Source organism: Aplidium turbinatum, chromosome 5 (genome assembly GCF_918807975.1).
Source record: "Aplidium turbinatum chromosome 5, kaAplTurb1.1, whole genome shotgun sequence".
In the NCBI taxonomy this organism is placed as follows: domain Eukaryota; kingdom Metazoa; phylum Chordata; class Ascidiacea; order Aplousobranchia; family Polyclinidae; genus Aplidium; species Aplidium turbinatum.
In genome coordinates, this window is record NC_137476.1 from 24,366,299 (window position 1) to 24,393,786 (window position 27,488).

Here is a 27,488-nt window from a genome sequence, read left to right on the forward strand (position 1 = left end):
ACAGTCTTAACACAGTCTTAACAAGATGAAAAAACTAGCGGTTTTCGATGTTAAATTCCTACCATACGTAATTGGATGTTAAAAAAATTCGTGTACGACAAGTTTTTTCAAGTTACAAGATAGAGTTTAGAAAGTCAAAAGCATTTCTTGAATGATCAGTGTGGATTGGAGATGAAACGTCAGAGAGGATTGGATATTTTGTGGTCGAATTGCATGTTTCGTACTCGCATGAACAAAGACTTGTGCATTTTATGGATTTTTTCTTACAGAAACATCGAGAGCCACAAGTAGACTGACAAAACGTAACAAGCTGATTTGCATCATTATGTTTCCAACCCCAAGCTAAAGGAGAAGGTAGTTGCTGAACATTTACGAGGCTTGATTTCCGTATTTCAGCTTGATGTATCTCTCTGCGTGTATGTTGCATCAGAGCAGCTGACGTTGGTGGCAGCTTTTCAATAGTGCAACCATTGGTAAACATCATATAACGGCATTCGTCTACATCCGTGATAGTAGGACCATTGCCATAAAGAGCTATGACATACTTTTGTATGTCATTTATAGAACTAGGTGAGCTTGAGAAATTCAGAGAGTTAAATAAGCCACACATTGCGGTAAGATTAAGCATCCAACAATCCCAAGCCTTTTTTTCCAAAGACGAAACAGTATCACAGATTGTGATAGCATAAAACAAAGGTAAAGAAGCGCAAATCATCGGAGATTGACAGGCTTGTCCATGGGAAATGTCCCATGGAATGGGATGGGATGGGACAGCACGAATTGCATTTCCCATGGGACAGTAGCTAGGCATTTTCATTTAAAAATATTTTAGACAGATTGTCAGAAATTCTTCTTGCAAAACTTTAAAATTAATACGATATGTTATGCTTGAATTGCTTTCATAGTTTACTTCACAATCATACAACACTCAAGTCCGAAAGCCATGTGGCCTGGTGTAAGGTGCTGCAGTCTGACAGACAGTTCGAGGTTTTGGAGGTTGTAGACATAAGCAGTGGCGTATCCTGGTTGATTTTCGTAGGCATGCAATGTAGGGAGGGTTATAGCCAATGTAAGGGAGTGTGGGGGCATGCTCCCCCAGGAAAATTTTGCAAATTTGCCATAGGTTTTATAGCTTTTCTTGCAATCTGAGCTTTACTTAGCTGATAATTGTTTGAGCTGTTTTGCAAAAAATGAGGTTTGAAAGACATCATGAATCCAATGTCTTAATTTTATATGTCTTGTTAAACATTCAATACCAGTTAGGCTAAAGCTTTTGCAATGCAATACAACGAATACCAGTTTAAAGTTTAAACCTGACCAGCTGAAATAGGATTAGATTACCGACTACCCAACCGAAAGATCCCTGGTGCTCGGTGACATCGCCAATGACGAAATCTGACTGAAAATTTTGATACAGTAGTATATAGGCCTAGGCGCCCATATCGAATTTTAAATAAAAGCCCATGCATTATACTTCCTTCTCATATTCATTAATTGTAGAAATTATATTTAAAAAATAAATTATAGTTTTTTTTAAATAGGGAGTTACTTTTCAATCACCCTGTAGTATCTAGAGTAGAAAGCCGCAAGGACTTAAGCTATGCAAACCAAGAGATAAAAGGCCAAACAAATGCCAATCGGAAAACTAAAAATTGCAAATTTAAAAACTTTCTTTGACAAACTAGAAGTTGATGGTGCTACATCTCATTTAATTTTGCTTTTATACTTCATCTTAGACTATCAGTTGTACAAAGTTATTGTTGATATTGACAAAAGAAACGTCCAGCAGCATGGTAAAGAAGTATTGTCAGAACTTTCACAGTATTATTGAAGAAAAACTTTGGCCATATTGCGGCAGTTCTTTAGCAGTTAGTGCGGCATTCCTTACTGGAGTTGACATTTCAGCCAAAATAGAAGACATGGTCAAGTCAGTTACTCAGAAGAAAAGGAATGTAGACATCAATAAATGGGCCAATAGCTGGATCGCTTTTTCTAAGTCTGTTGTTGCAACTGTGATTTCATTCATAAAGGATTTAAATCTTTCATCTGAATCATCTGATGTATGTGAAGTAGCAGGAACTGTAGAACAAAATCCAACAAGTGACTTTGACTTACTTTTTGTTCCTCCACCCATGGCCACCTGGAGATGCGGCCTGATTTGTCACATTTTGCAGATTTTGATTACAGCTACTGCTAGTGCTTGACTGACATTTTTTGAGATGTTTTTACTTTTTGCGGTTTCCTAATGACATAAAACTTTTTTGTTGCCTTGGGGAAGCAGTAGCAAATGAGAAAAAGTAAGTTAAAAAACGCAAAATCAGACTGTTATTGAAAATTAACAGTCTGACTAAAATCTTCGAAATCAAATTTTCTTTGTTTTTCAACATGTGAGAATGTTAAAACCTATTGTGTCATCTGGGGAAAAGAATAAAGAAAGCGTCAAAATCTAATTTTTAGAAAAATATATTTAAACGTTCGCCCAAAGTTAGAAAAACCTGGAAATTTATGCAAAATGTGACAAATCAGGCCGTATCTTTAGGTGGCCATGCTCCACCAAACAAAGCACTTAAATTTGGTACCCCTATAATGAGCAATTGCATTGAGGAGGAAGTCAACACATTTCAAAAATTACGGCAACCAAGTTCACAATGTTTTGGTATTAGCTCACAAATACAATTTTTCATTTTGCTGGGCCAACTTACTCGAGTCTCCCCTACGACTTTAATTGGTGAAGACACGGACCTTTTAATATTGATACTACGCTATGCTGACACTGACCCAGACATTAAAGACCTCTACTTCCGCTCCGAAAAGGCTTACGCAACCAAGCTACACGACATCAACAAACTTAAAGCAATCATCGGACCAGACATAATTATGCTTACAGCTCCTCTTCATTCATGCATTCACCGGTTGTGATTCAACGTCAAGGATATTTGGTATCGGAAAGAAGACGCTTTCAAGAAACTAGTGAAAAGTCAACCATTAATCAAAGAATGTGCAAATTGCTTTATTCTCCCAAATCAGACAGACCACATCATTAAGGATCTTGGAAACAAAGCTATAACCGTTATGTTTGGCAACGATGGCAGTAGTAACCTAGAAACACAGCGATACAATACATTGGTCAAGAAAATTAAAACAGCCAAATCCTTTGTTCACCCTGAACGTTTGCCACATACATCATCCTTTACCAAATTCCACTGCCTCAGAGTTTACTACCAGATTATGGTCAAGATGGGTAGGCTACTGACGATGGTATGGATACTCTAGACTGGGGATGGAAAGTAGACAATAATCAGATGGTTCCAATCATGACGGACATGAAAGCTGCCCCGGACAACCTACTGAAAATGATCACTGCAATTGCGAATCGTGTTCACCTCACTGTAGTTGCCGGAGATATGTGCTACCATACCATGCTGGATGTGGACCATGCCAAACTGGTTCATGTGTCCATACAGCAATCACATAATTACAGACGATGACATCGAGAGTGACAGCGATGAGCATTAGTAATACTTGATCCATTTGCTTTCTTTACGCTGATTATGTCAATAGTCTACATGACCACATCGTATGAGCTCTTTATGCCTGCTCAGTTAACCCAAATATATATAGAAATCCCTGTGATAGAAATTTACCGGGTTTTTTAATAAACAATAGGGGAGATGTGGGACCAATGACCCTTTTTGCACACTTTTGCCAAAAATTTTCAAAGTTTGACTCTCAGAATCACCAAAAGCTGCAAAAAAGTTGTCAGCAAACCCATCTACCTACATGCCAAAAACCAAATGAATATCTCGAAGTTTTATCCTCCAAAACTGAAATCATAAAAAAAATGAAAAAGTGGGTCATTGGTCACACATATGTGGGACCGATGACCCACCCTCGTGGGACCTTTGACCCACCCTTACAATCGAGTCGAAAACTACACAATACTTTCAGGTTTTAAGTTTTGTTTTTGATTTTGCACAAAAAAATACAATCAAAACAATACGAAAAGTGAAATTTCAAGTCTAGCATCAGAAAAGTGTTTATTTATGCACTGTCAAAACAAAGTCACGATGCATCATTAAATGTCATGACGAGATAAATGTTCGTTAAACCGCATAACTCTAGAAAGCCTTTTGGTAGCTGCTACCTGTGTAGGTTTGTCAAAAATGCACGTGCTTCACAGACGCAAGGTCCTCAATATCAGGAAACACAAAAGCATTTTTAAATTTGACCCTCGTGTTCAAACAAGAAGTCTCAAAATCTCCATCCTTATCAGGACCATTCAGCAACAGGCCAGCAAACCTCTTACATCTTCCTTCACTGGAATACACTTTCACAAGCACATAGAAACCAGCTTCATCACTCTGCTTTGGCGAAGTCGTCGTGTCATGACGTAACATTTTTCTGACTAACGGCACAAAGTGTTTCTATCAATATTGTTTTCTTTGGCAGTCTTTCTAAAACTGACATTATGTTCTAATACTTCCTTCAAAGAATTGTTCTACACTTCTTGTGTAAACAAGGAATATTTATTTTTGCATAGCAAGTAGGCATAGGCTATTAAAGCTCGTCGTCGTCGTCGTGTGAGCGTCTGGGACCGAGGGTCTATCCGTTTACCACCCCAGATTCACGATGTTCCCGGACTACACTGGAAGGCTACTAGAGAGCAGCCAGTCTTTGGTTTCATCATCCATGACACGCAGACCTTCCACTCCGTTAGGTGGCTTGAAGATGGAGCAGTCATTGATGATGTGGTCTGCGGTCTGTTCCTCGGCACCACATTCACAGGAGGAGGAAGAGGCCATTCCCCATTGGTGCATGGTTGAGCGGAAAAGCCTGACGCCCTTACGGAGACGGCCGAGGCGTACCCATGCCTGTCTTGGTAGTGCCAGACCGATGGGGCGTATGTCGGCGTCGGGGATGAACGAATAGAGTCTGGTGGCGGTTGACTTCCATTCAGAACTCCATTTATGTCCGCCCAAGCAGCCACAGAGATGTCTTGTACATCAGCTTCGTTGATAAGAAGTTGAGCGGCTGGCACGAATGGGTGTCTTGATTTCAGTCGACGGGGGTGCTCGTTTGGGAGAGCAGAGATCTTGTGGTGAAGAAGGTGGTTAGGCTCCAGTGCCCGTCGACCGAGGGACAGAGTGGCTTCTTCGCGACAAAGCTCAGCGGGTTGAATGCCAGCGAGAATGGGGAGATTGTCCAGTGGTGTGGGACGCAGGCATCCGGTCACTGTGCGCAAGGCGCTGTTTATGGCAGTGTCGATGTAGTGGCAGTGAGCACTGCGGCACCAAACAGGTGCACAGTACTCTGCTGAAGAGTAGACAAGGGCTAAGGCTGCTATACGCAAAGTGTCAGCCCTTGCCCCCCAGCTAGAGCCTGCCAGGCGCTTTAAAAGCGCAGCGCGGGATGTGAGTTGGCTATTAAAGCTAAAAACAAATAAAATATCATTGGGGGACCTTTGACCCACCTGATTGCAAGCATGGGTCAAAGGTCCCACATCTGCTCCATCTTGGCATTCATGCAATGGTTAAAAAACTGGTGTGAATTTTTACCGGAAACCAATGCAGATCTATCACCCAATCCATGGTGCATAGCCTGAACTAAAAAAACTATTTAAAAATGTTCTCTTCCTATTCGAAAACAAAAAATGAATGCGTCCAAAAAAACTTATTTTTTTCCTCTAAAAACAACTTCTGCCTCTTAAAATCAAACTAGCAAGTCTGTGTTAACCAAAACACATGTGCTTGACAAAGAAGAAATCTCGACACCAAAACAACAAATAAAAGAACAAAACGCCTACAAGATGGCGAAATCAAGCCTATCGTCATTGGTCCCAACCTGCTCATTGGTTCCACATCTCCCTTACATTGTGGTCACAGCGGTAAACCATAATTTCTTCGTGGGAAAATTGTAACGTAAGATTCCCAAATCCGTTCGTCTGCATGCAATGACCCAAAAATAAACACACTTTCGAAACGTCTATTCAAACAGTGTATTCCAGTAAAATTAGCCCGAGGCTATCGAAAATAGGTGTAACGCCTACACCTCTAAAAAAACTGTCACTACAATACAGATTAATTGGATAAAAGACGGAACCTTTGTCCAGCTAGCAAGCACTAAGCCAACAGTTAAATGTGCGGCCAACTTTCAAACAATCATTTTACGAATGACCAGAATAGATAGCAATATCTCAAATTCACGTATGCAGTACTGTGACGCAATAATGAAAGACAATTATGAAGTCATTTCAACAGGTGTTTAAAGCTAATGTAATATTTCCTGTTTAAACAGGCCCAAACAAGTCCTAACGAGTTTGACACAAGTCTATGAACGATGGTGCAATTTTGGCACATTTTCTAGCAACTTCCATGACGTAATATTCAGTAGACTTGAACGGTTTTATATGACGTTTGATTTGTACAGAGATTGGCCGTAACATAGCGGCCCCTAGTTATGACAGTCTAACATGGCATAACTAAAAAAGAATTGAAGGACAATCGTGAGCCAATGAATAAAACACACGATACACAAATTTTTTGAATCACTCACGTTTAAGTTAATACGCAAATACAAAGGGCATGCAAAGAATGAACAGCAATAAGAATAAACACGACGATACATGAAATTGGTACCATAGGTACACGCTAAATGACGCTATATACAATGGTTGCGCTAATAACCGACTGTTCCGGGCTCAGACAAGTATCGGCCACCGCAGACAAGACCAGGATCAAACCCTAACACTTAGGTGTTCTTTACGGGGGCGAGGCACGAAATATCCCTCAACACGTAGTCTACTTTCACTTTCCCCGTACTCTCATCATAGTTGCAGACGGCAACTTTGGCTCTACGAACCACAGGCTTCCCTTTCCTAATTTGTGGAACTACCTCATGCACCCTCCCAAGTTGATACTTCCCACATTTACCAATGTCTTGGAGAGAACCTACCACTACAAGTTGACCAGGCTCCAAATTCTCGGCCATTTTTAGCCATTTTTTCCGGCCCTGAAGACCTGGCAAGTAAAAATCGATCCATTTATTCCAAAACTGCTGAGAAAGTGACAAATTGAACCGATAATCCCTTCTTAATTGGTCACGATCATGTGGTTGCCCAACAGCACAGTATGGGTCTAAGTATGGGGTCAAAAGTGAGGCAGGGGTGATGACAGTAAAATCCCTAGGGTCGTCACTCAAAGGTACCAAAGGGCGTTCGTTCACGATCCGAACGGCACTGCCTGTGTACGTAAGCAGTTCAATAAAATTGGGCTTACGAATTGAAGAGTCCAAAATGTGAAAAAAGTATTTGGTCACATCAGCCATGAAACCAAATCTTTCAAGCCGAAATCTAGCCAAGACATCTGCCAGAGGGTTTAACAAGTCAGACAATTCAGGACAAGAAGACATTACATCATTTACACAAGTTCCTCGGAATTCAGATTGTTTTAAAGCCTTCTTTCTTAAAGCAGCAGCTCTATCTGACGCCAACACAAAATTGTTAGGTAGATCAATATCTTCCTTCAACGGAACAGGTATCTCAAATCGACCATCTTTCAACTCAATATTCGGTTCGACAAGTTCTCTAGCCAAAATATCATTGCGAGACAATTCACAGGTTTCATTTTGCAAAGTCAAATCCCGAATGACTTTATTCAGGTCTGCTATTTCCATATCGCGAGACTCAATTTTACGCTGAAAGCCAGAGATGACATCCGACTCTGAAGACGTCTGCACTCTGCACACTTTAGCAACGCTTTCAACTAAGGGTGACTTACCACCACAAGCCAACCAACCGAGAGGAGTGAGTAAAGCATGCGGTTCACTGCGATTTTCACCAACACGTTCTTCTTTTGCCCACATCAAATAAGCGTTGTCGTTTCCAATCAGTACATCTACAGTACTACAATCATTCAAATGAAACATATTCACGTCATGAAAATGACGGAAACTACTTAAATCCTGCTTATGTGGTAAAGTCTTAACATCGTCAGCCCAAGCTGGGTTAACCACCGAAGTTATATCACAAAACAGTTCATTCGTCTCTAACGACTGAATGTTGAGTTTAACAAGTTCAGCACAAGTAGGTTTCTGACCAGCCAGAGTATCCATTTTAAACGACGCTTTATCATACGGTTTAAGACCAAGTTCGCACACCAAGTCACTCGAAACAAAGGTCAACTGCGAACCAGGATCATGCTGACAATACACCAACTTCGATTTGCCAGTCATTGGATTCAAAACACGAGCAGCAGTAACGCGGTTAAAGGCTGCTTTAACATTTCCAATCTTAACATTACGCACAGGAACTCTGGCACCAGCATCATCTTTACCGACCGAATCCAGAGAATCACGTGACGTCACATAAAAATCATGCAGAAGAAAATAGTGTTTCCTATCGTTGTTAGGCCCACACTGACGACAGTTGTTTGCATGATTACATTCCTTAACCATATGCTGGCGCAAACAGTTCAAGCATTTTCCAGCTTTCACAATGACATCTCTCCGACCTTTAGGTGTCAAGCGCAAAAATTCTTTACAATTAGACAAAAAATGATATTCAACTTGACCACGTGATGAACAACAAAAACATGCCGGTATGTCACTACGTCTGGCCACACCGCCGCGCGGTGCGCCAACAGCAGTCGAGTACTGCGAACTCCCTGAAATCACATTATCATGGGGTTTTACCGACGTCTGCCTAACCGGACATGAAGGCAATTTTCCTTTGCCAAACTTTTTAAAATGCTGCGACTCACCAGAATCGCCCATTAGCATAATGCTAAAATCAGTCGACTTGCGCGTTTCCTCCCGTACTACAAATTCAAACAAACTCTGAAAGGTAGGTTCCTCAGTGCTACCATACTGATCACCTAAAAAGTCAAGATAACGCTGCTTAGCGTCAAACGGGAGTCGCTTAGCCAAATCCAAAACAAAACGTCCTTCTAATTTATCACGCTGACCATAAGCTTTCGCGTAAAGCAAACACTGCGACAATTCATCTTTAAACTCTTTCAAATCACTGGAAGAGATCGAAGTCAATTTGCTACCATAGCGATACTTTCTAATTTCTGGTTCTGCGAAAAGACCTCCACGAACTCCAAAACGTTGGGACAAGCGAGCTAACGACATTTCTATCCTGTCTTCCTCTGACAAGCCAGGAGTGTCGGAAACCAAATTAGCAATCGTTTGTGCAGCTGTTCTAACACAAGCTGCTTGCAACAAAGTCAAACGAGTTCCCTTAAAGGGCGAAGCTGCCATCAAGGCCATAACACGATTTTTAAAGAAGACAAATGGCATATTATTACCATCGTAACCAATCAAGGCCGCCTTATCGAAGAACGTCCTACTATTTTGGTATTCAAAAAAGCAATCCTGCTGTTGAGAACTCGATTTAGCGGGAGAAGACAAGCTATATCCCTTAAGGGGCTGAGTGGGCTCAGTCACATGCACAGCCCGATCACGATCCTCACACACGTTAAAATCAGGAGACGCGATACGCCTCTCACAACCACCCAAATTACGTGTAGCTGGGCGATCAAAAACTAGCGGCGCAGAAAACTGTGAAGGGGGCAAAGCATTACTGCTAATGGCGGCCCCGTGACCTGTACGCTCTGGGGGAGGAGTTCGGTTGTAATTTGCAGACCTTGGCTCTACAGCCTTCGGAAGACCCTTAGCCGCGGCCCCGAGACCTCCTGAAACAGCTGGAAAACATGTGGATTGTACAGGTCCACTTACAGATTGAACAGGCGTCTGGAAAAGGTTAGGTAAATTAAACTGTGATTGATGTTCACTTCTGGAATGCCTAGAAGAGCCCTTCCTAGAGCTACGCCGGGAGCCCGCCTCTGATCGATATTCAGCTAAAACTACCTCTTTTCGTTGTTCAGCCCTCAACTGAGCGTCTTTGAGTGCGAACTCAGCAGCTCTCGCGGCGACCTCAGCCGCTCTCGCTTCGGCCTCAGCTCTCGCGGCAGCCTCAGCTCGAATGGCCTCAGCTCTCGCGATGGCCTCAGCAGCTCTTGCTTCGGCCTCAGCTTGGATCTGGAGCTCCTCTCGTCTTAGCTGCAGGTTAATTTGTGCCACTATCCGAGACGAAGTCCTAGACATCCTAGTGCTTACATTTGAGGCGCTATCCTCAGGATGTATGTCAGCATCCAACATATCTGAGAACTCACTTTCTTTTTGTTCAAAGTTATTTTTTAACGAGTTAAATTCGGGATCTACCCTATCACGAAGTTCTGCCAAGATTGCAGAGTTAAAGATTTTAGTCAAAAGAGCATGGAAATGCCGTAATTCCTCTTCTAAAGTAGATAACTTAGATCGAAAAATTAACAGTTCCTGCTTATCACTCAAAGAACCTAGGGCCACAGAAAGTTTCCCAATTTGAGTCAAAATATCCCGTCTAAGATGCCGGGCCTCTCGAACTGACTTAGCCTCATCGTTAATGGGTCCCTCCCCAGAATGGCCTGCCCGACCGCAAAGAACATCATCAGGCTTAAACTCAGTCGAGTCTACGGCGGTCGAGTCCTTGTCGCCACCGAGTGTAGACATATTAAATGTTAGGGCTAAATTTAACAATTAAAAAAATTAAGTTACACAAACACACAAAATTAAGTTATAAAAAACTTAACTGCAAAGACCGTAAAAATACAAAAAAGAATTTAAATGCACGATACCGTAGCTGTACGAGTATGAAGTCCTAAAGTCCACAAAACTTGCTTGGATTCTTCGACTTGAATCTTCAAGCACAGATGGATTGCCTTTAATCTTCTTTCTTGCCAATAAATGTCAAGTTATTTTTCTTCTGTACCAAACTGAGAAGAAATGTCTTTACTTTTTAGCTTAAAGTTCTTCAGTTGCCTACCGAGAAGAAATGTCTTTAATTTTCTTTGCTTCTTTAGACTACCAACCAATAAGATCTTCTTTTATTATTTCTTTGCTTCTAAGTGCTTCTTGGCCAAACACTAGACAGAGAATCGTCTTTTATTTTTTTTACTTCTAAGTGCTTCTGTGCCAAACACTAGACAGAGAATCGTCTTTTATTTTTTTATGGTCACAGCGGTAAACCATAATTTCTTCGTGGGAAAATTGTAACGTAAGATTCCCAAATCCGTTCGTCTGCATGCAATGACCCAAAAATAAACACACTTTCGAAACGTCTATTCAAACAGTGTATTCCAGTAAAATTAGCCCGAGGCTATCGAAAATAGGTGTAACGCCTACACCTCTAAAAAAACTGTCACTACAATACAGATTAATTGGATAAAAGACGGAACCTTTGTCCAGCTAGCAAGCACTAAGCCAACAGTTAAATGTGCGGCCAACTTTCAAACAATCATTTTACGAATGACCAGAATAGATAGCAATATCTCAAATTCACGTATGCAGTACTGTGACGCAATAATGAAAGACAATTATGAAGTCATTTCAACAGGTGTTTAAAGCTAATGTAATATTTCCTGTTTAAACAGGCCCAAACAAGTCCTAACGAGTTTGACACAAGTCTATGAACGATGGTGCAATTTTGGCACATTTTCTAGCAACTTCCATGACGTAATATTCAGTAGACTTGAACGGTTTTATATGACGTTTGATTTGTACAGAGATTGGCCGTAACACATTGTTATTGTACATTTTTAATTGTTTTGGCAGCCATCTTGGATTGCCATATTGAATTTATAGGCTATCAGATAATTTAACAATTCTGAGAATGGTCTCATTGACTTCACAAGGTATAAAAACCTAGATATAGACACCAAAACTACATGTTTTGGTCATATGATGACCTAGTTATGGTCAATTTACTATGTTATTTTATTGGTTTAGCGGCCATCTTGGATTGCCATATTGAATTTATAGGCTATCAGATGATTTAACAATTCTGAAAATGGTTTCATTGACTTTACAGGGTATAAAAACCTAGATATAGACACCAAAACTACATGCTTTGGTCATAGGATGACCTAGTTATGGTCAATTTACTGTTATTTTAATGGTTTAGCGGCCATCTTGGAAGCTATCTTGAAAATAACCACTTTTCGGAAGTTGGATTCCTTAAGATTTTGAATATGTTAGTACTGACACTCAATACTAATCAAATCAGTTGAAAAACCATTGGTAACTTATTGTAACCAAAAAAGTAACACCAACAACAAACAAGCGACTACAATAAGAAAAAAACAAGCAAAAAAATAATACATGACGTCACAATGACGTCATTAATAACATAATTTTGTGTCATTTTTATCTTGTGTATTTTGTAGTGGCAGTCAGTCCAAATGTAAAAAAATAACGTATCTAATTGCATAAAAATGCCGTGAAAAGAGCTCAAAATTGACTTGGGGGGAATCCCCGATTTGGGGATGATCACGTAACCCAAAAAGTTGCGGCACCCACTAAAATTGAAGTTAGATTCATCAACTACAAAAACATGCAAAAAAACAACGTGTAACACGTTTAGCCTAAAGATGCTCATTTTTGCCCCTAAGGGCCTGCACTATAAATCCTCATTGCACCTTCATTTTTAATACAATTTTGACCAAAGGTTTGTGGGAAAGTTATCCAAGCATAAAAAATATAAAGAGAAAATATAAAGAAAAAATATAAAGAAAAATATAAAGAAAAATATAAAGAGAAAAAGAAAAAACAGATATGAACAAGTGGCGTAGCCAGGAATTTGGGGGGTTTGACGGCCGGCGGGCGAATCCCGACGGCGTGTTTGCCAAAGGCGACACCCAGCGGTAGGGGGCTTCCCCCAAAAAATTTTGAAAAATTACTTTGAATTTGGTGTATTCTGAGAGCATTTTCAACAAAAATATGGGTATAAATATTCCTGTGAAATGGTGCTGTCCGGTGGCATAACAAAAGGATAAGATCATGTTTTCTTCGGCATTTTTTCGGTAATAAAGCTAAGTCTCTATGTTTTCTTGTTGCTAATTCCTGGCTGAGATGTTTGAATGTTTTGGTATTGGCAAAACTCGCTCTATTAATGCAGTTTCGCTTAAAATTAGGCAAACTTTGTTTTAGAGACATGGAGACTGAAAGCATCATTCTCAATATCGTGACGTTACACGCGTGCCAAAGGGGGGTTATAAGTCCGCTGTGGGACTAATATCAGCTGTTTAGAAGCATATCAAACTATTCAACAATTTCTCACAAAATTTCGGGGGGGGGGCCGGGCCCCCCCCCATAGATCCGCGTCTGGCTCCATACATACTGAAACTGAAATTTGCATAACTTTTGATTCTTTTTTTTTATTTCTTTGAAGAATTATGTCTAAAAAGACATTATTAAAAGTAACTACGGACAGTGGCCAGTGTTTCGATCTCTTCAGCGTAGTAAAAAGAGAAATGTTTTTTTTTTATTATTATCAAGACAAAAATGGATTAAGCTAAACTGCAATCTTTTCCAAACCTTTTAACTCTAGCTTGCAATGAAGAATATTCTTGAATATTACAATAAAATAAAATGGTTCTTCTATTTTTCATTCAGAAAGCCAAATCAGCAAAGACTACAATGAAAACGTTCAGCTAAGTGTGGTTTTCTTGGTAAAACACATTAGCCTAAACCAGGGGTCACCAAACTTTTTTCTCTGAGAGCCGGATTGCTGCGAGATTAACAGCTAGGGGCCGGATGCAAATTGCGAAGATATACAACTATTTAGAATTTCCATTGACTTGAATTGAGCACAATAAATAACAAAGTCAACCGTGGAATAGCAAAGTTGTGATGAAAATCGAAAGGTTGTTGGAAAAGTTATCCCCTGCTGTGACAGGGCATCGTGCTATTGAAAAAAACATTACATCTTTCCAAATTGGGCCTAGGCTGTCCCCATTTGTGGTAGGGTAGCCTAATGATAAAAACAAACCACCAACATGTAGGCTGCCTGGTGGAAAATGTAGGCTACAAATTCAACCTACAATAACGAACTATAAGAACGAACAATTTTAACAAAAAAGTCTCTATTATAGAAAAAGGTTGCTAATGCCAAAGCCAAAAACGGTTGCTAATGCCAAGGGAAGCACATGTACAGAATTGTAGTGCAGCTGTAATTTCCGCAGCACGTGGCGGGCCGGATGAAATCATTTCGCAGGCCGGTTCTGACCCGCGGGCTGTAGTCGATCAGGATCGACCAGTCAGTGCATATAAGTTTTAGGTGCACAATTTTATGGCCGGATGCCATTGGAAATGGTTGACACTCCTCGGGCTAAAGACTGCTTGGAGCGCCTACGTGTTTTATCGAGGCTCGCCCTCTCTAGATCCCCCCAGATTAGCCAAAGCAGCCACGAGTACGCTAGGCTCTGGGACGGTCTTGTTATTAGACAACCTGGGATGAGGAGACCAGTGAATAGGGAAAGGCTAGACTTGCGCATCACCTGCTGAAAGGTGCTACCCCTTCCAGAGACCTTGTTTCAAGTGTTTAATTCAAAATAATACTTCACGTGCAATAGGCAGTGGTGCCTAAGTAGGGGGAATGGGGGATATATCCCCCCAATATTTTGTCAGCATCCCCCCCAATAATATAGAAAAAATCATTTGCTATGAAGTTATACTTCGATTTAGTTGTTTGCAAGCATGTCGAATTGCTGTTGTTTTTCTTTTATTGATGTTTGATCACCGTTCTAAATCGTCTTAGATTTGACGCTAGACAATGAAGGACCTTGGTCTACTGTCTATGCTAGAAGTAAAAATAAAAGCACAAGGAATTTAAACAAGCTTAGTTAAAGCTGAAACATATTTGGAACTTGTGCTGATTTTGAAGCCTTTGGCACTTAGCCTATAGAAGCAATTAGTATCACGTTGCAAAGAGAACAGCTTGGCATTAACTCTCGTGAAGAGCTGTTTCAGACCCTTAAAATCACTCTAGAGAAATATCGTGATTTGGAGCTTGAGAACAATTACAAAAATGCAGTTTCACATCCTGAAAAATTTGCTGCTAATTTTATCACGCCTTTGCAAGCACCACGGCAAAGAAAAGTCACTGAAAGATCAGCTACTGCAGATACTCAACTGCATTATAAAATACTTTACAATCAGTTGATGGATAGAGTTAGGCTAGCTCTGAACTGACCGAACGGTTTGAAAGTAGCCTAAATTCCGATTCGGCAAAGTATAAAAAACTTGCACGAATTTTCAAGAACGGCTTAGTTCCTGAAATGGTCAAAAATTATCCAGAGCTGAGTAGACAATCAATGAGTTATAAAATTGATTCATTCAGAAAAGCAACAGGAGCAAAATCTCTACGATGCTAAAAGAGATTACCAGGCATTGTCCGAGTTGGAAAAACCTCTCTATTCTCAAATACTCCAGCTGACTAAGATCCTCTTAGTTTGCCAGGTAAGCTCTGCTGCTTGTGAGAGGTCGTTTTCCAATCTTAGTAAATTGAAAACCAGGCTGAGAAATACTTTGGGACAGGAAAGGTTTAATGCTAGCATTGTTTGCAACATTCACCAAAACATTCTTAATGACATCAGCATAAATGACATTGCTAATGAGTTTTCAATGCGCACTACCGTAAGACGCAATATGTTTGGTTGTAACAAGTTTTTGTGATGTGTTTGAAGATTATTATTTTGTCATAAATTTGCGGATGTTCTTCTGTAGCTTCGATTGTTTTCAGTCTCCTGACTAGAGCACTAAGTGTTGTGATTCTAGTGAAAGAGAGGACAAGCAAAGTATAACTTTTTTTTTTGAAAATTTAAGTATTCATTGGAAGGTCATAAGTTCGAATCCCGCTGGGGGTGCCAATTTTTCTTTGCTTGTTTCTTAATCTTGCAGCAGTCATTCACAAGAGCACTGGTAGCACTTTTATCTCCATGATTTCTTGTCCATATATTATGCTGTTAGCAGCTAATTTACCGAGGTCCGGTGATTGTTTAATAAACTTAATACGGGTAGCCTACCACTAAAATTGTGTACAAAATATGCATCCTCCCAATGTTCAAAATCGTTTAAAATTTGATAAAATGTTGATTTATCCCCCCCAATATTCAACTAACATCGGCACCACTGGCAATAGGCACGTTCCAACGAGTAGAAAGATGATAAATTTTATCTCCAAACAATGGGTTACGGTAGAATCGTCAGCTGCATCGACCTTTTCAATATGCGCAAAACTTTCACTGATCAAAAAACTAAGTGATAATTTGAGTTGTTTTCTGATTTTAAAACAAATGTTAGTCCCTTTGAAGTCAGCAACTCAGCTCAATTGAACGACGACTACCACCGAATGAATAAGTTTCATCCGAAAAAAATAACTGAATCATGCAGGAATTTAATCGAAACGCAAAGTAAAATATACAAAATCGCATCAACATTTTGATAAACATTCCATTGAAGTGAAACTAAAAGAAAAAAGCAAGCAGGATAGTTAAATGGAAGAAAATATTGCACTGGCTATATTTGTTTCTGGCGTGCCCAGTGAAAATGAACACATGTTTTGCGGTAAAGTTTCGCAACGTGTCGAAGATCACGTAGCCTATATATAATATAGAAAAAAATATAGCGAAGAACATTTCAAGAAAAACTTTTGCAAGACAAAAGAATTTTGAGGTACAACTTGCTCGTAGCTGCTGCGATTGAAATTCGTGAAAAGGTGTATTTCACCCAGGCAGCACTTCTCGCAATGCTGTTTTTTGTCGTTGCGTTAACACGTCCGGAAACTTGACATCAAACTGAACGATTAAATCTCCTCTACGATGAGGTTGCTTCGGCAATGGCAATCCTTCGCCTCTGATCCGTTTTTGAGTGCCTGGCTTTATGACGTCAGTGCAAGGAACGGGTATGTTTCGCCGGTCCAAGCTTGGTATCATGGCGGTGAACCCACTTAAGGCCTGATGAATGATAAAAAGTTAATTGAAATCGTTCGCTGCACTTCTTTTCAACAACAGAACAAATACGTCTACAATCTAAATTTTTCGTCCCAACCTAGCTCAAAAAAGGCACCTTTTTTCTAATTGAATGGCGGCACATGTCAGAAAATCAAAAACAGTTCACAGAGATCAATGAATGAAAATTGATACCACAACGAAAGACGGTAAGATCACAAAAAACCGACATGACGAAGCTTTTAAATAAAAGAAGCGTTCGAACATATTTTGATATCATTGTCATACTGAGCCTTACCTTAGTGATAGTTTAAAATTAAGCTGACAAGAGATGTTAGTGTAAATATTGACATATGAAAATGTCATTAAGCGTTTCACCATCACGTTTTATTAGCTAGGAGTCAGAACAACTTTCTTTGAAGCATAAGTCAGACGATTTCATGACGTCATTCCAGTGCTGATGGTTCAAACTATATTGAATAATCGAAATATATACTTACTTCTTTCAAAGAAACTGTTTTGACATAAATGATGTTACTTCCATCTCTTTTAAATCGGGAATGAGGCAGGTCTTTCACTACAAAGACAATGTCAGAAGGAATTCTACCAGGGTTTTCATCACCTTCTCTAGAAAATGTAATTTTGGTTCCTTCCTGCAAAAAAAAATTGTGATTTTATAAGTTTAAAATCACACAAGCATCATGAATAAATGCATTAATTATAAATTTTTGTTCTTACTTTTAAGTCAACATTGCATAGCCGTGTGTTGAGCTGTAAATTTTCAACAAAGAACTTTTGTTTATAAAAACTTGTGTTTTCGTTTTAATTTAAAACAATGAAGAGAATGAGATATAAACAAACATTCACGCGAGTCAATTCAATTATAGTAGTAGTCCAGTTTCAACTATAGTAGTGTCCCCATTACCGAAGGTGGCTGCAGTCATCTCAAAATGCCGCTATCGCCTTTACACCATGTCTCTACATCAACCTATACATTATACAACGCGTCCTTTCTTGTCAAGCCCACCTTGCTGCTCTCCTCCTCATTTTGCCTTTTACTTAAACAACTGAAAATCAATCTGCTAGCCTTAGCACTTACAAATCGAGTTTTAGCTGTCTATGATTGAACTGACTCGCATGAAAATAAACTTGTTTGTATTACAAGACATGCAATTGAGTCATTCATGTCAAACATTGTTGTAGTTTGACATCTGTGAGAATATCATTTTCTTGACCATGAAGAGATGGTTACTGATGTTTATTACAATGCGGAATGGCCCGTTTCGACGAGTTCCCTATTCGAAGACAGCCTTTTTCGGAGAGTTCCCTATTCGGCAATTTTTTGAAAATCCAACGACGCCTTGGGACCGTTCAAATATTACGGAACGCTACCGAGGGGGGTTTATGAAAAGCGTTACGTTAGCAGCGTCACATCGGGGGGGAGGGGGTTCAAGCAAAACGTTATGTAACGCTTACGAGTACGGTAGTTCATTTGTGCTGGCTGGTATCGTCGTTTGGATATTAAATTAAGCTGAAATCATATCCAACAACACCAATTCAGCACCAACAAAATCTCTATCACGTATCAACTACGGTACTGTAATTCCGGTAATTCCATACAGGTTCTAAGTGCTTAAAACGTTGCATTGCGAAATTGCAAGGTAGCATTCTTACATCACAAAGCTTGCTTTGATGTGAGTGAACAACATCAGGGTTGCCAGATGGCCTTTTTAAGGCCAAATTCAAAAAATCTGGCCTTTTTAAATTGCAGTTGGCTTAAAAAAATTGATGCAAATAAGGCCAGAAAATCTGGCCTTATTTGGCCCTTTTTATGGCTGCAAATGTTGACCAGTTTAGAAAGTATTATTTTAAGTAAATTGCAAATAAAAGTATCACTTATCATCACTTAAACCCTGAACTATATCCGTTTTAATTACTAAGTAGAGACATATAGACTAGAGAGTAGAGAATGTGTTAGGTGTGGACACTGGACAGGGTGGTTCTATTGAGTTGAACCGAGTTCTCTCAACAGGTAGAAGACATTCATACGTGCGAGTCTGAAGAAGATAATTATGCATGAAGTTCGAACCACACAAGCGAGAGTACTGCTCCAATATATAGAAACATTTTTGAAGCATTGATGACCCCATTCGAAGATGCTCAGCTTTCCTTGCGGTTTCTTTTGCGCTTTCGTGATGTTTTATTCAATAAATAACCAAACAATGAAAGGTTTGGATCGAAACATTTTGGACGGTGGGCTACTAAAAGTTTTCAGTAGGTATATAACTATATACAGTAGAACTCGGTTAATCCGGATTCGGTTAATCCGGATCTTCGCCTAATCCGGATGAAATTGGAAGTACAAATGATTTGTAATCTTTTTCTTAAGAAACAGCTTCGGATTATCCGGATTATTTAATCCGGATCTTCGCCTATTCCGGACAACAGTTGCGTTTTCTCTATCGCTTTATCCGGATTTTCCCGACAGTTTTGCCATTTTATGCTAAAACGTAACGTGGCTTATTGCGAGAAATTTCTTATCTATTGTTCCGTTAATGTGACGCAATAAATTATTGCGGATTTCTTCTTTTCATGAACAGTAATCCCTCCTAACGCAAAATTCGTGCGCAAATGCCCAAACTCGTACTGTCACTTGAAAAGATGTCAATCAATCAATGTTTTATTTGTCAGTAACAGGAACATAGGTACATGTTTGAAATATGCAATATACACAGTACAAAAGTTACACAAGTTCCCATACCGATACATATGTCGGTGGAATTTTCGGCGGTATGTCGGTGATGTTTTTCCAATAGAAGACTAATGTTTGATTTTTTGTAAGTTTTCCAAAGAAACTCGTCTTCCGTAACTGTTTTCAAAAGTTTTGAGTGACTACAGATTATTCCGACACGCATGTCTGAAGATATAACTTTTGCCAGTGTGTTCTTGCGTTAGACGCAGAGTCTACAAATACAATCGTTTTACATGCATTGGCTACTGCATTTCAAAAGAATTCTATCGCTAATATGGTGATCGCGCGTCTCGGAATTGACAGATGACCACACTAATGCGTTCAACTTCGGTGATTTTTACCGATACCCTTCTATCTAGGTAACGTCAGGCTTGATAAAAACCGTCATCGGTTAATCCGGATCTTCGCCTAATCCGGATGGAATCGCCGGTCAAATCGAATCCGGATTAACCGAGTTCTACTGTACATAACGTTTTAATTCCAAAAAAAGAATATAGCTAAAATTTCACGCCTCAAACTTCATGCTTTAGGTGCATACAAACCAAGATATTTTATCAGCACGTGTTTCCACGTCATAATTGTGATATAAACTGGCAAAATGGGCTTTGTAATGGAAAAGCGTCACGTGGGGGAAGGGGGTTGACAAAAACGTTACGTTGGCGTCACATGGGGGTCAAAAATTCGGAAGAACAACGTTACATAATATTTGAACGCTCCCCTTCTGTTTATTTAGAGAATTTTGTATTTTATTCCACAATATCGTTTCTTTTGCATTCCGACAAAGAAAAATAAATTAAAATAAAATTTAGCGAAAACTGTTTGAATTATTAAATTAAAATGTTTGCTCACAAAAAATTGACATGTATCCTACATCGTCCACCTTCTTTGCATCATGTTTATGTCATGTCATTTATTTTTTAAATAAGCTATTTGTTGATTTTATATGATATTTCAAATATATTTTACATCAAAACAACCTTTTTCACAAAACGATGCTGTAACTCAAAACATTGAAAGAATTTTTGATGTCAACACAACTTTTGAATGTACCGGTAATGTAAAGGCAATTACATCGTTTTAACGTCGCAGACGTTGAAATTGTGTACAAAGGGAACTTTTGCTGACCAGGTATAGGTTGTACGGTACCGTACCTGAGAAACATTTACAAAAGCCATTCGATTTGTTCAAAGAACTCAATTAGCCTAACAGTTTGTATTTACAATTTACATTGATTCAATGTCTGAATATTGAATAATTTATATTCAATCGTTGGATTTACAGAAGGCGTCGTTGGATTTTCAAAAAATTGCCGAATAGGGAACTCGCAGATCGCCGAATAGTAGCAGACCCATTACAATGTGGCATTGGCTCAGCGAATTGCATTCTTTAACATTATACCATACACAACTTTGTTCAGTTGTATGCAAACGCAAATCGTTTTTTGTTTAAGTAACCATCTTGAACCATTACACCCTGGATTTTTTTTTTCGCTGAGACTTTTCGGTCATTTGTCCAAAATGACTTGAAAAAATTCGGTCATTTTTAGTCATATAGTCCAGGGCTTCTCAAACTTTTTTGCTCTGCGACCCCATTTTGAAAAATATATTTCTATGCGACCCCATTTATTTATTTATTTATTTATTTACATCAGACTCAACATGGTCCATTTTACAATCAAACATAAAATGTAGAAACAAAGCAGATACTCAACTCCGAAGAGCTGAGTTGCATTGTACCACATACAAAGATTGATAGTAACAGTCTGTTGGCATTATTTCATAAATTCATTGATTGGAAAACAAGTTACATCGTGTTACAAACTGGTATAATTTTTACGAATGAGAGCTTGCAAAGTTGTGGAGAGCTGAGTTGCATTGTACCACATACAAAGATTGATAGTAACAGTCTGTTGGCATTATTTCATTAATTGGAAAACAAGTTACATCGTGTTACAAACTGGTATAACTTTTTACGAATGAGAGCTTGAAAAGTTGTGGTATTGTTATCAACGAATGCAGAGGTGATGCTGCGTCGTCTCCGCAGATTAAACAACATTCTGCAACAATTATTGTATCCAACACGTAAGCGATTACTATTGGTTGAAAAATAGTTGCACCATAGTTGACAGGCATAAAAAGGAATACAATAGGAACGAAACAACACATTTTTAACAGCAATCGAACATTTGGAAAACCTTGCTTTTAACATGTTTCCAGCACAATACAACGACCGTAATTGTCGTTTCGTGTCTTCATCATCGGATAGCAAGTCGTTAATTATTACTCCTAAATATTTCACTAGGTCTCAAAGCAGATACGTTTTTCATTTAAATATATGATCGGATTAAAGTCAAGTTTCAACATCTTGGATTTAAATAAAACACCAACAGTTTTGTTGCAATTAAAGTTTTGTTGCATTATGGGGACATCCACGTTAATGACATTAAAACGGATCATTTTGATCATTATATTTTCTTTTTCTTTCTGACTTTTCAATTGTTTTCTTTGTGCTTGCAATTGTTACCGGATGAATCTACGGAACCTAACCACTGATCCATAGTCAATTAATCTTGTAACTGGTTCCTTCAGAAACTAGTTGATAAGCTACTCTGAAATCATAATGCGAGCGATAAGGTTACTTTTGGTCAGCACGTTACAGCAATGATAGCGTAACAATGCATCAATTGTTACGATTGATTATATTTTATCGTTCGACATTTCGCACCGACGGTTGCGGTCAATTGACATCACGGCAAGACTACAACCCACCGGCACTAGAATTTCATTACGACCCCAAAATTTCATTACGCGACCCCATTTGGGGTCGCGACCCATAGTTTGAGAAGCCCTGTATATAGTCAATTGACTAGCGTATATATTTTTTCGGACATTTTGACCAAATTAACTATATTTTTTTCGGACATTTTGCTAAAAAATCGGTCAATGACCGATAAATGACCGAAAAAAAACCCCAGATTACACCAATATTCACCTTCCACCCTTTCTTGATTTCAATTTCAAGAATCCGGTCCTCATGAACTGAATACCCATCAGCTTGAATGCGTCTTCTTGTAATTTTCATTTTTTTTATACAACCTGTATTGACATCTTCCAATGAAACCTGACACAAAATGAGACTATTTAGAACAAGTCTAAAGAAAGTAATTTTACTTTTTAAATGTACAGTATCGCAATCTTAAAAGCTATCATATTATTCATCCAAAGTCAAGAGCCAGTTCAACAACAATCAGAAAACTCAATTCCACCAATCTCGGTGGCCAGCTCTGTATCAAAAGCCTTTGGGTCATTCCATGCCAAACGTCCTGGACCCTCCAGTTTGACCCTCTCCGAATTTGCTGAAAATTGGACAAAAGGTTGAATAACATGAATGAGCTAAAAATTGAAAATTTTAGCTCAAAATCTGTTGTACTTTTCAAATTATGACATTTTTAAATTGGGTACATCCCTGCGCTGATGAATGCTCGGTCATTTTCGGCCATTTTTAAACAAGCATATCTCTCTCATTGCAAATTTAATCTACTTCATTTCTGGCAAAATGAGACACTTGTAGGTATATTGCATGAATCCAGTTTCAAAATTATATTGTCTCAAAGCATTTTGAAAATATGGAGGCCCAAAGTGTCCCCATTTTGATGCGAAGACAAATTTTGGACCATATTAAAAAGCTGTAGCTTCCATACAGAACATAGCATTGCTCTCAAATTTATCCTGGAGGCTCCCCTCCTACTGGATTACAACTACAATGAATTTGGAAAGAACCACTGCTTTCATTAAAAAGTTATTTCACGTCAAAATATGGACCAGCAGCAAATTTTGCTAAAATACGCCAGCTTGTGGTGAAAAAATGACCCCGTCAGACACTGTTTTGAAAAAAAATATTTGTTTCATCTCAAAGAGATATTCATGAGGAACTCATCTTCTGAGTTTCAACTTTGTTCCGCAATTATTAAGGGGTGAGATGCAGTGATGTCTAACCCCTCTTAATATCTATTTCAAGCAATGAGAAAAACAGGAACATTAACTTTTAAGTTAGCCAATTGCACTTGTTGTATCGTAAATGACATAAACAACTACAGCACATTGTACAAAGGAAGCTAAGAACATTAAACCTAAAATGACTGGTTGCCTTATAGGCTACTCGAATTTGACTTTCTCGTAAATGTAAAACTTGTAAATGTGTTTGCATGTTAATTTTCCTCCATGTTTGGGTCTTTACAAGTTTTAATCTAAAGCATTTACAAAACTGAAATTTGGTATTGTGAGTAAGAAGCAGCCCTAGTTTTCATATCTACCATCAAAATTGCCAATTTCAAATTAGTTTTAGAGATAGAACGTTTCAAAAATTGAAATTTTTTACATTTGAAAATTTTTTAGCAAATTTTTGATGTCTGCTATCTCCCAAACCAATAGTCACAGAACTACCATTTTGCATATCATTAATCTATACTAGTTGGTAATTAACCCTCATGAGACTGACACCAAACAAAAGTGAAATTATTGAAGTTTGAAGGGTGCAAAGATGAAGCCCGAGCAGAAAATCTCAAAATGCGCCATCTTGTGGTTAATATTTGACACTGTGGACAGTCATTCAAAAAGTCGAAATTTTCAGAAAAAAACTTCTTTGCCTAAGCTATAGACAGTTCAAGTTTGAAATATGTAACCTAACTCCTTTAATAGTAAATGCAGTTGTGAAATCATGAGCTTGACCATCACATGCAAAAGTCTCGGGGGTGGGGGAGGTAGGGTAGGGTGGCTCTTATTTGGCAAAAAATGAAAATTTTGTTGAGGACACCCTTTTAAATGGTGAGGTTGTCAGAAAAAATAACTCCTGCAAAAGTCTTGAAATTGATTTAGGGATGGTCTTATTGGCCCTCCCCCCTAAAGTTCTGCGCCCTCCCCCAAAATACCATCTGCATATCTCAAAAACTGCTTGAGCTAGAGATATGGTTTTTGTGTCAAAGGATGCAGAAAACATGATTTCCTATCTGCTTTCTGAACAATGATTGTGCCTATCTTGAGTAAAAAAGCAGTTATTTACTAAATAACTGCTTTACTAATTTACTTGAAACTTAAATAACTATTTACTAAATAACTGCTTTTCTACTCAAGATAGGCACAATCATTGTTCAGAAAGCAGATAGGAAATCATGTTTTCTGCATCTTTTGACACAAAAACCATATCTCTAGCTGAAGCAGTTTTTGAGATATGCAGATGGTATTTTGGGGGAGGGCGCAGAACTTTAGGGGGGGGGGAGGGCCAATAGGACCATCCCTAAATCAATTTCAAGACTTTTGCAGGAGTTATTTTTTCTGACAACCTCACCATTTAAAAGGGTGTCCTCAGCAAAATTTTCATTTTTTGCCAAATAAGAGCCACCCTATCTCCCCCACCCCCGAGACTTTTGCATGTGATGGTCAAGCTCATGATTTCACAGCTGCATTTACTATTAAAGGAGTTAGGTTACATATTTCAAACTTGAACTGTCTATAGCTTAGGCAAAGAAGATTTTTTCCTGAAATTTTCGACTTTTTGAATGACTGTCCACAGTGTCAAATATTAACCACAAGATGGCGCATTTTGAGATTTTCTGCTCGGGCTTCATCTTTGCACCCTTCAAACTTCAATAATTTCACTTTTGTTTGGTGTCAGTCTCATGAGGGTTAATTACCAACTAGTATAGATTAATGATATGGAAAATGGTAGTTTTGTGACTATTGGTTTGGGAGATAGCAGACATCAAAAATTGCTAAAAAATTTTCAAATGTAAAAAATTTCAATTTTTGAAACGTTCTATCTCTAAAACTAATTTGAAATTGGCAATTTTGATGGTAGATATGAAAACTAGGGCTGCTTCTTACTCACACTACCAAATTTCAGTTTTGTAAATGCTTTAGATTAAAAGTTGTGAAGACCCAAACATGGAGGAAAATTAACATGCAAACACATTTACAAGTTTTACATTTACGAGAAAGTCAAATTCGAGTAGCCTATAAGGCAACCAGTCATTTTAGGTTGAATGTTCTTGGCTTCCTTTGTACAATGTGCTGTCACAGTTGTTTATGTCATTTACGATACAACAAGTGCAATTGGCTAACTTAAAAGTTATCATGTTTTTCTCATTGCTTGAAATGGATATTAAGAGGGGTTAGACATCACTGCATCTCACCCCTTAATAGTTGCGGAACAAAGTTGAAACTCAGAAGATGAGTTCCTCATGAATATCTCTTTGAGATGAAACAAATATTTTTTTTCAAAACAGTGTCTGACGGGGTCATTTTTTCACCACAAGATGGCGTATTTTAGCAAAATTTGCTGCTGGTCCATATTTTGACGTGAAATAACTTTTTAATGAAAGCAGTGGTTATTTCCAAATTCATTGTAGTTGTAATCCAGTAGAAGTGGAGCCTCCAGGATAAATTTGAGAGCAATGCTATGTTCTGTATGGAAGCTACAGCTTTTTTAATATGGTCCAAAGTTTGTCTTCGCATCAAAATGGGGACACTTTGGGCCTCCATATTTTCAAAATGATTCGAGACAATATAATTTTGAAACTGGATTCATGTAATATACCTACAAGTGTCTCATTTTGCCAGAAATGAAGTAGATTAAATTTGCAATGAGAGAGATATGCTTGTTTAAAAATGGCCGAAAATGACCGAGCGCTCATCAGCGCAGGGGTGTATCCAATTTAAAAATGTCATAATTTGAAAAGTACAATAAATTTTGAGCTAAAATTTTCAATTTTTAGCTCAATCATGTTATCCAACCTTTTGACCGATTTTCAGCAAATTTGGAGAGGGTCAAACTGGGAAGTTTCAAAATTTCAGGACGTTTGGCATGGAATGACCCCTTTATAAGTATGCGCCACTATCAGGAATAAGCTTTCAAAGAATTTGTCTGTCCAAGGATATATTCAAAACCAACCAACACACAGTACCTTTAAATCATGCTGAATTGGTGGATCTTGTTGCACTCGTCGTTTGTGTGCGTTGGAAATATTGATGTGTTGGTTATTATGTCCACCAAACATACTGCTGAATGGACTTGAAAAGGAGTCAGATGAATCCATAAACATCATATCATCACCTTCTCTAGAATTTCCATTACCAAAAAAACTTGAAAAAGGACTCGACGTTCCAAAAAATGCTTCAAATGTTGCTCGCGGATCCCCATGAAAAGAGTGCGAAAAGTTTTCACTGCCAGCACCAGCATTGTTGTGAAGACCTTGTTCTCCTTGCGTGTCATAAATTTGTTTCTTTTTGGGATCACTCAATATTTCATATGCTTCAGCAACTTCTTTAAACTTTTCTTCTGCTCCTGCACTTTTGTTTTTGTCTGGATGATATTTCAAGGCTAATTTGCGATAAGCTTTTTTGATGTCACTGTCTGATGCAGACTTGGTCAAGCCGAGAGTTTTGTAATAATCTTTTCCCATCATTTAATTTATTCACAAAATGGTTAAAATTTCACTATACTGTAAATAAGATTTATAATAATTATAATAACAAAAGTTTTCTGTTAAAAAAATAGAACAAAAATGTGTAAAAAAATAAAAATTATCTTGCTTTTTTCTCAGAGTAAACATAAAAACTGCACCAACCTCCATTCAAACGAAATTGGTTTCTCCACAACAGTGTCCGCTACTGTCCGTACAATTACATATTCTTTTTTAGGGACGGTGCCATACACAAAATTATACTTCTGCTTTTGTTGCCACATTCTATATAATATTGCTTTATTCTTTTTATGATCAAATGTCCATATGTGTAGGTTTTGCTATGATATACAAAGTGAATTTTTATGGATGTAAATTGCACAAAGCTCACTGCTTGCAGTTTGAGCACTTTGGCAAGGTTGGCAGTAGTACCATTTTTGGAGCTTACATTTCACAA

The 27,488-nt window shown here is 38.5% G+C and overlaps 1 protein-coding gene across 1 annotated transcript; it reads right to left on the reverse strand.

Moving 5' to 3' along the window:
* Positions 1-15,967: 15,967 nt before the first annotated feature.
* LOC145770051 (dnaJ homolog subfamily B member 4-like) lies at positions 15,968-27,106 on the reverse strand. The gene is made up of 4 exons (XM_082581639.1): positions 26,534-27,106; positions 22,567-22,695; positions 17,324-17,476; positions 15,968-16,829 (listed from the first exon to the last, which is right to left on the reverse strand). The coding sequence occupies exons 1-4, from the start codon at positions 27,032-27,034 to the stop codon at positions 16,599-16,601; spliced, it is 1,014 nt and encodes a 337-aa protein (XP_082437765.1). The 5' UTR covers positions 27,035-27,106; the 3' UTR covers positions 15,968-16,598.
* Positions 27,107-27,488: the final 382 nt, after the last annotated feature.

Excerpts from the sequence above, each read along its gene's own strand:
- LOC145770051 (XM_082581639.1), bottom strand. The coding sequence starts at position 27,034 with ATGATGGGAAAAGATTATTACAAAACTCTCGGCTTGACCAAGTCTGCA. Across the intron at positions 22,696-26,533 it reads CAATTCAGCATGATTTAAAG|GTTTCATTGGAAGATGTCAA; the intron begins GTACTGTGTGTT and ends ATTTTGTGTCAG. Across the intron at positions 17,477-22,566 it reads AAATCAAGAAAGGGTGGAAG|GAAGGAACCAAAATTACATT; the intron begins GTGAATATTGGT and ends TTTTTTTTGCAG.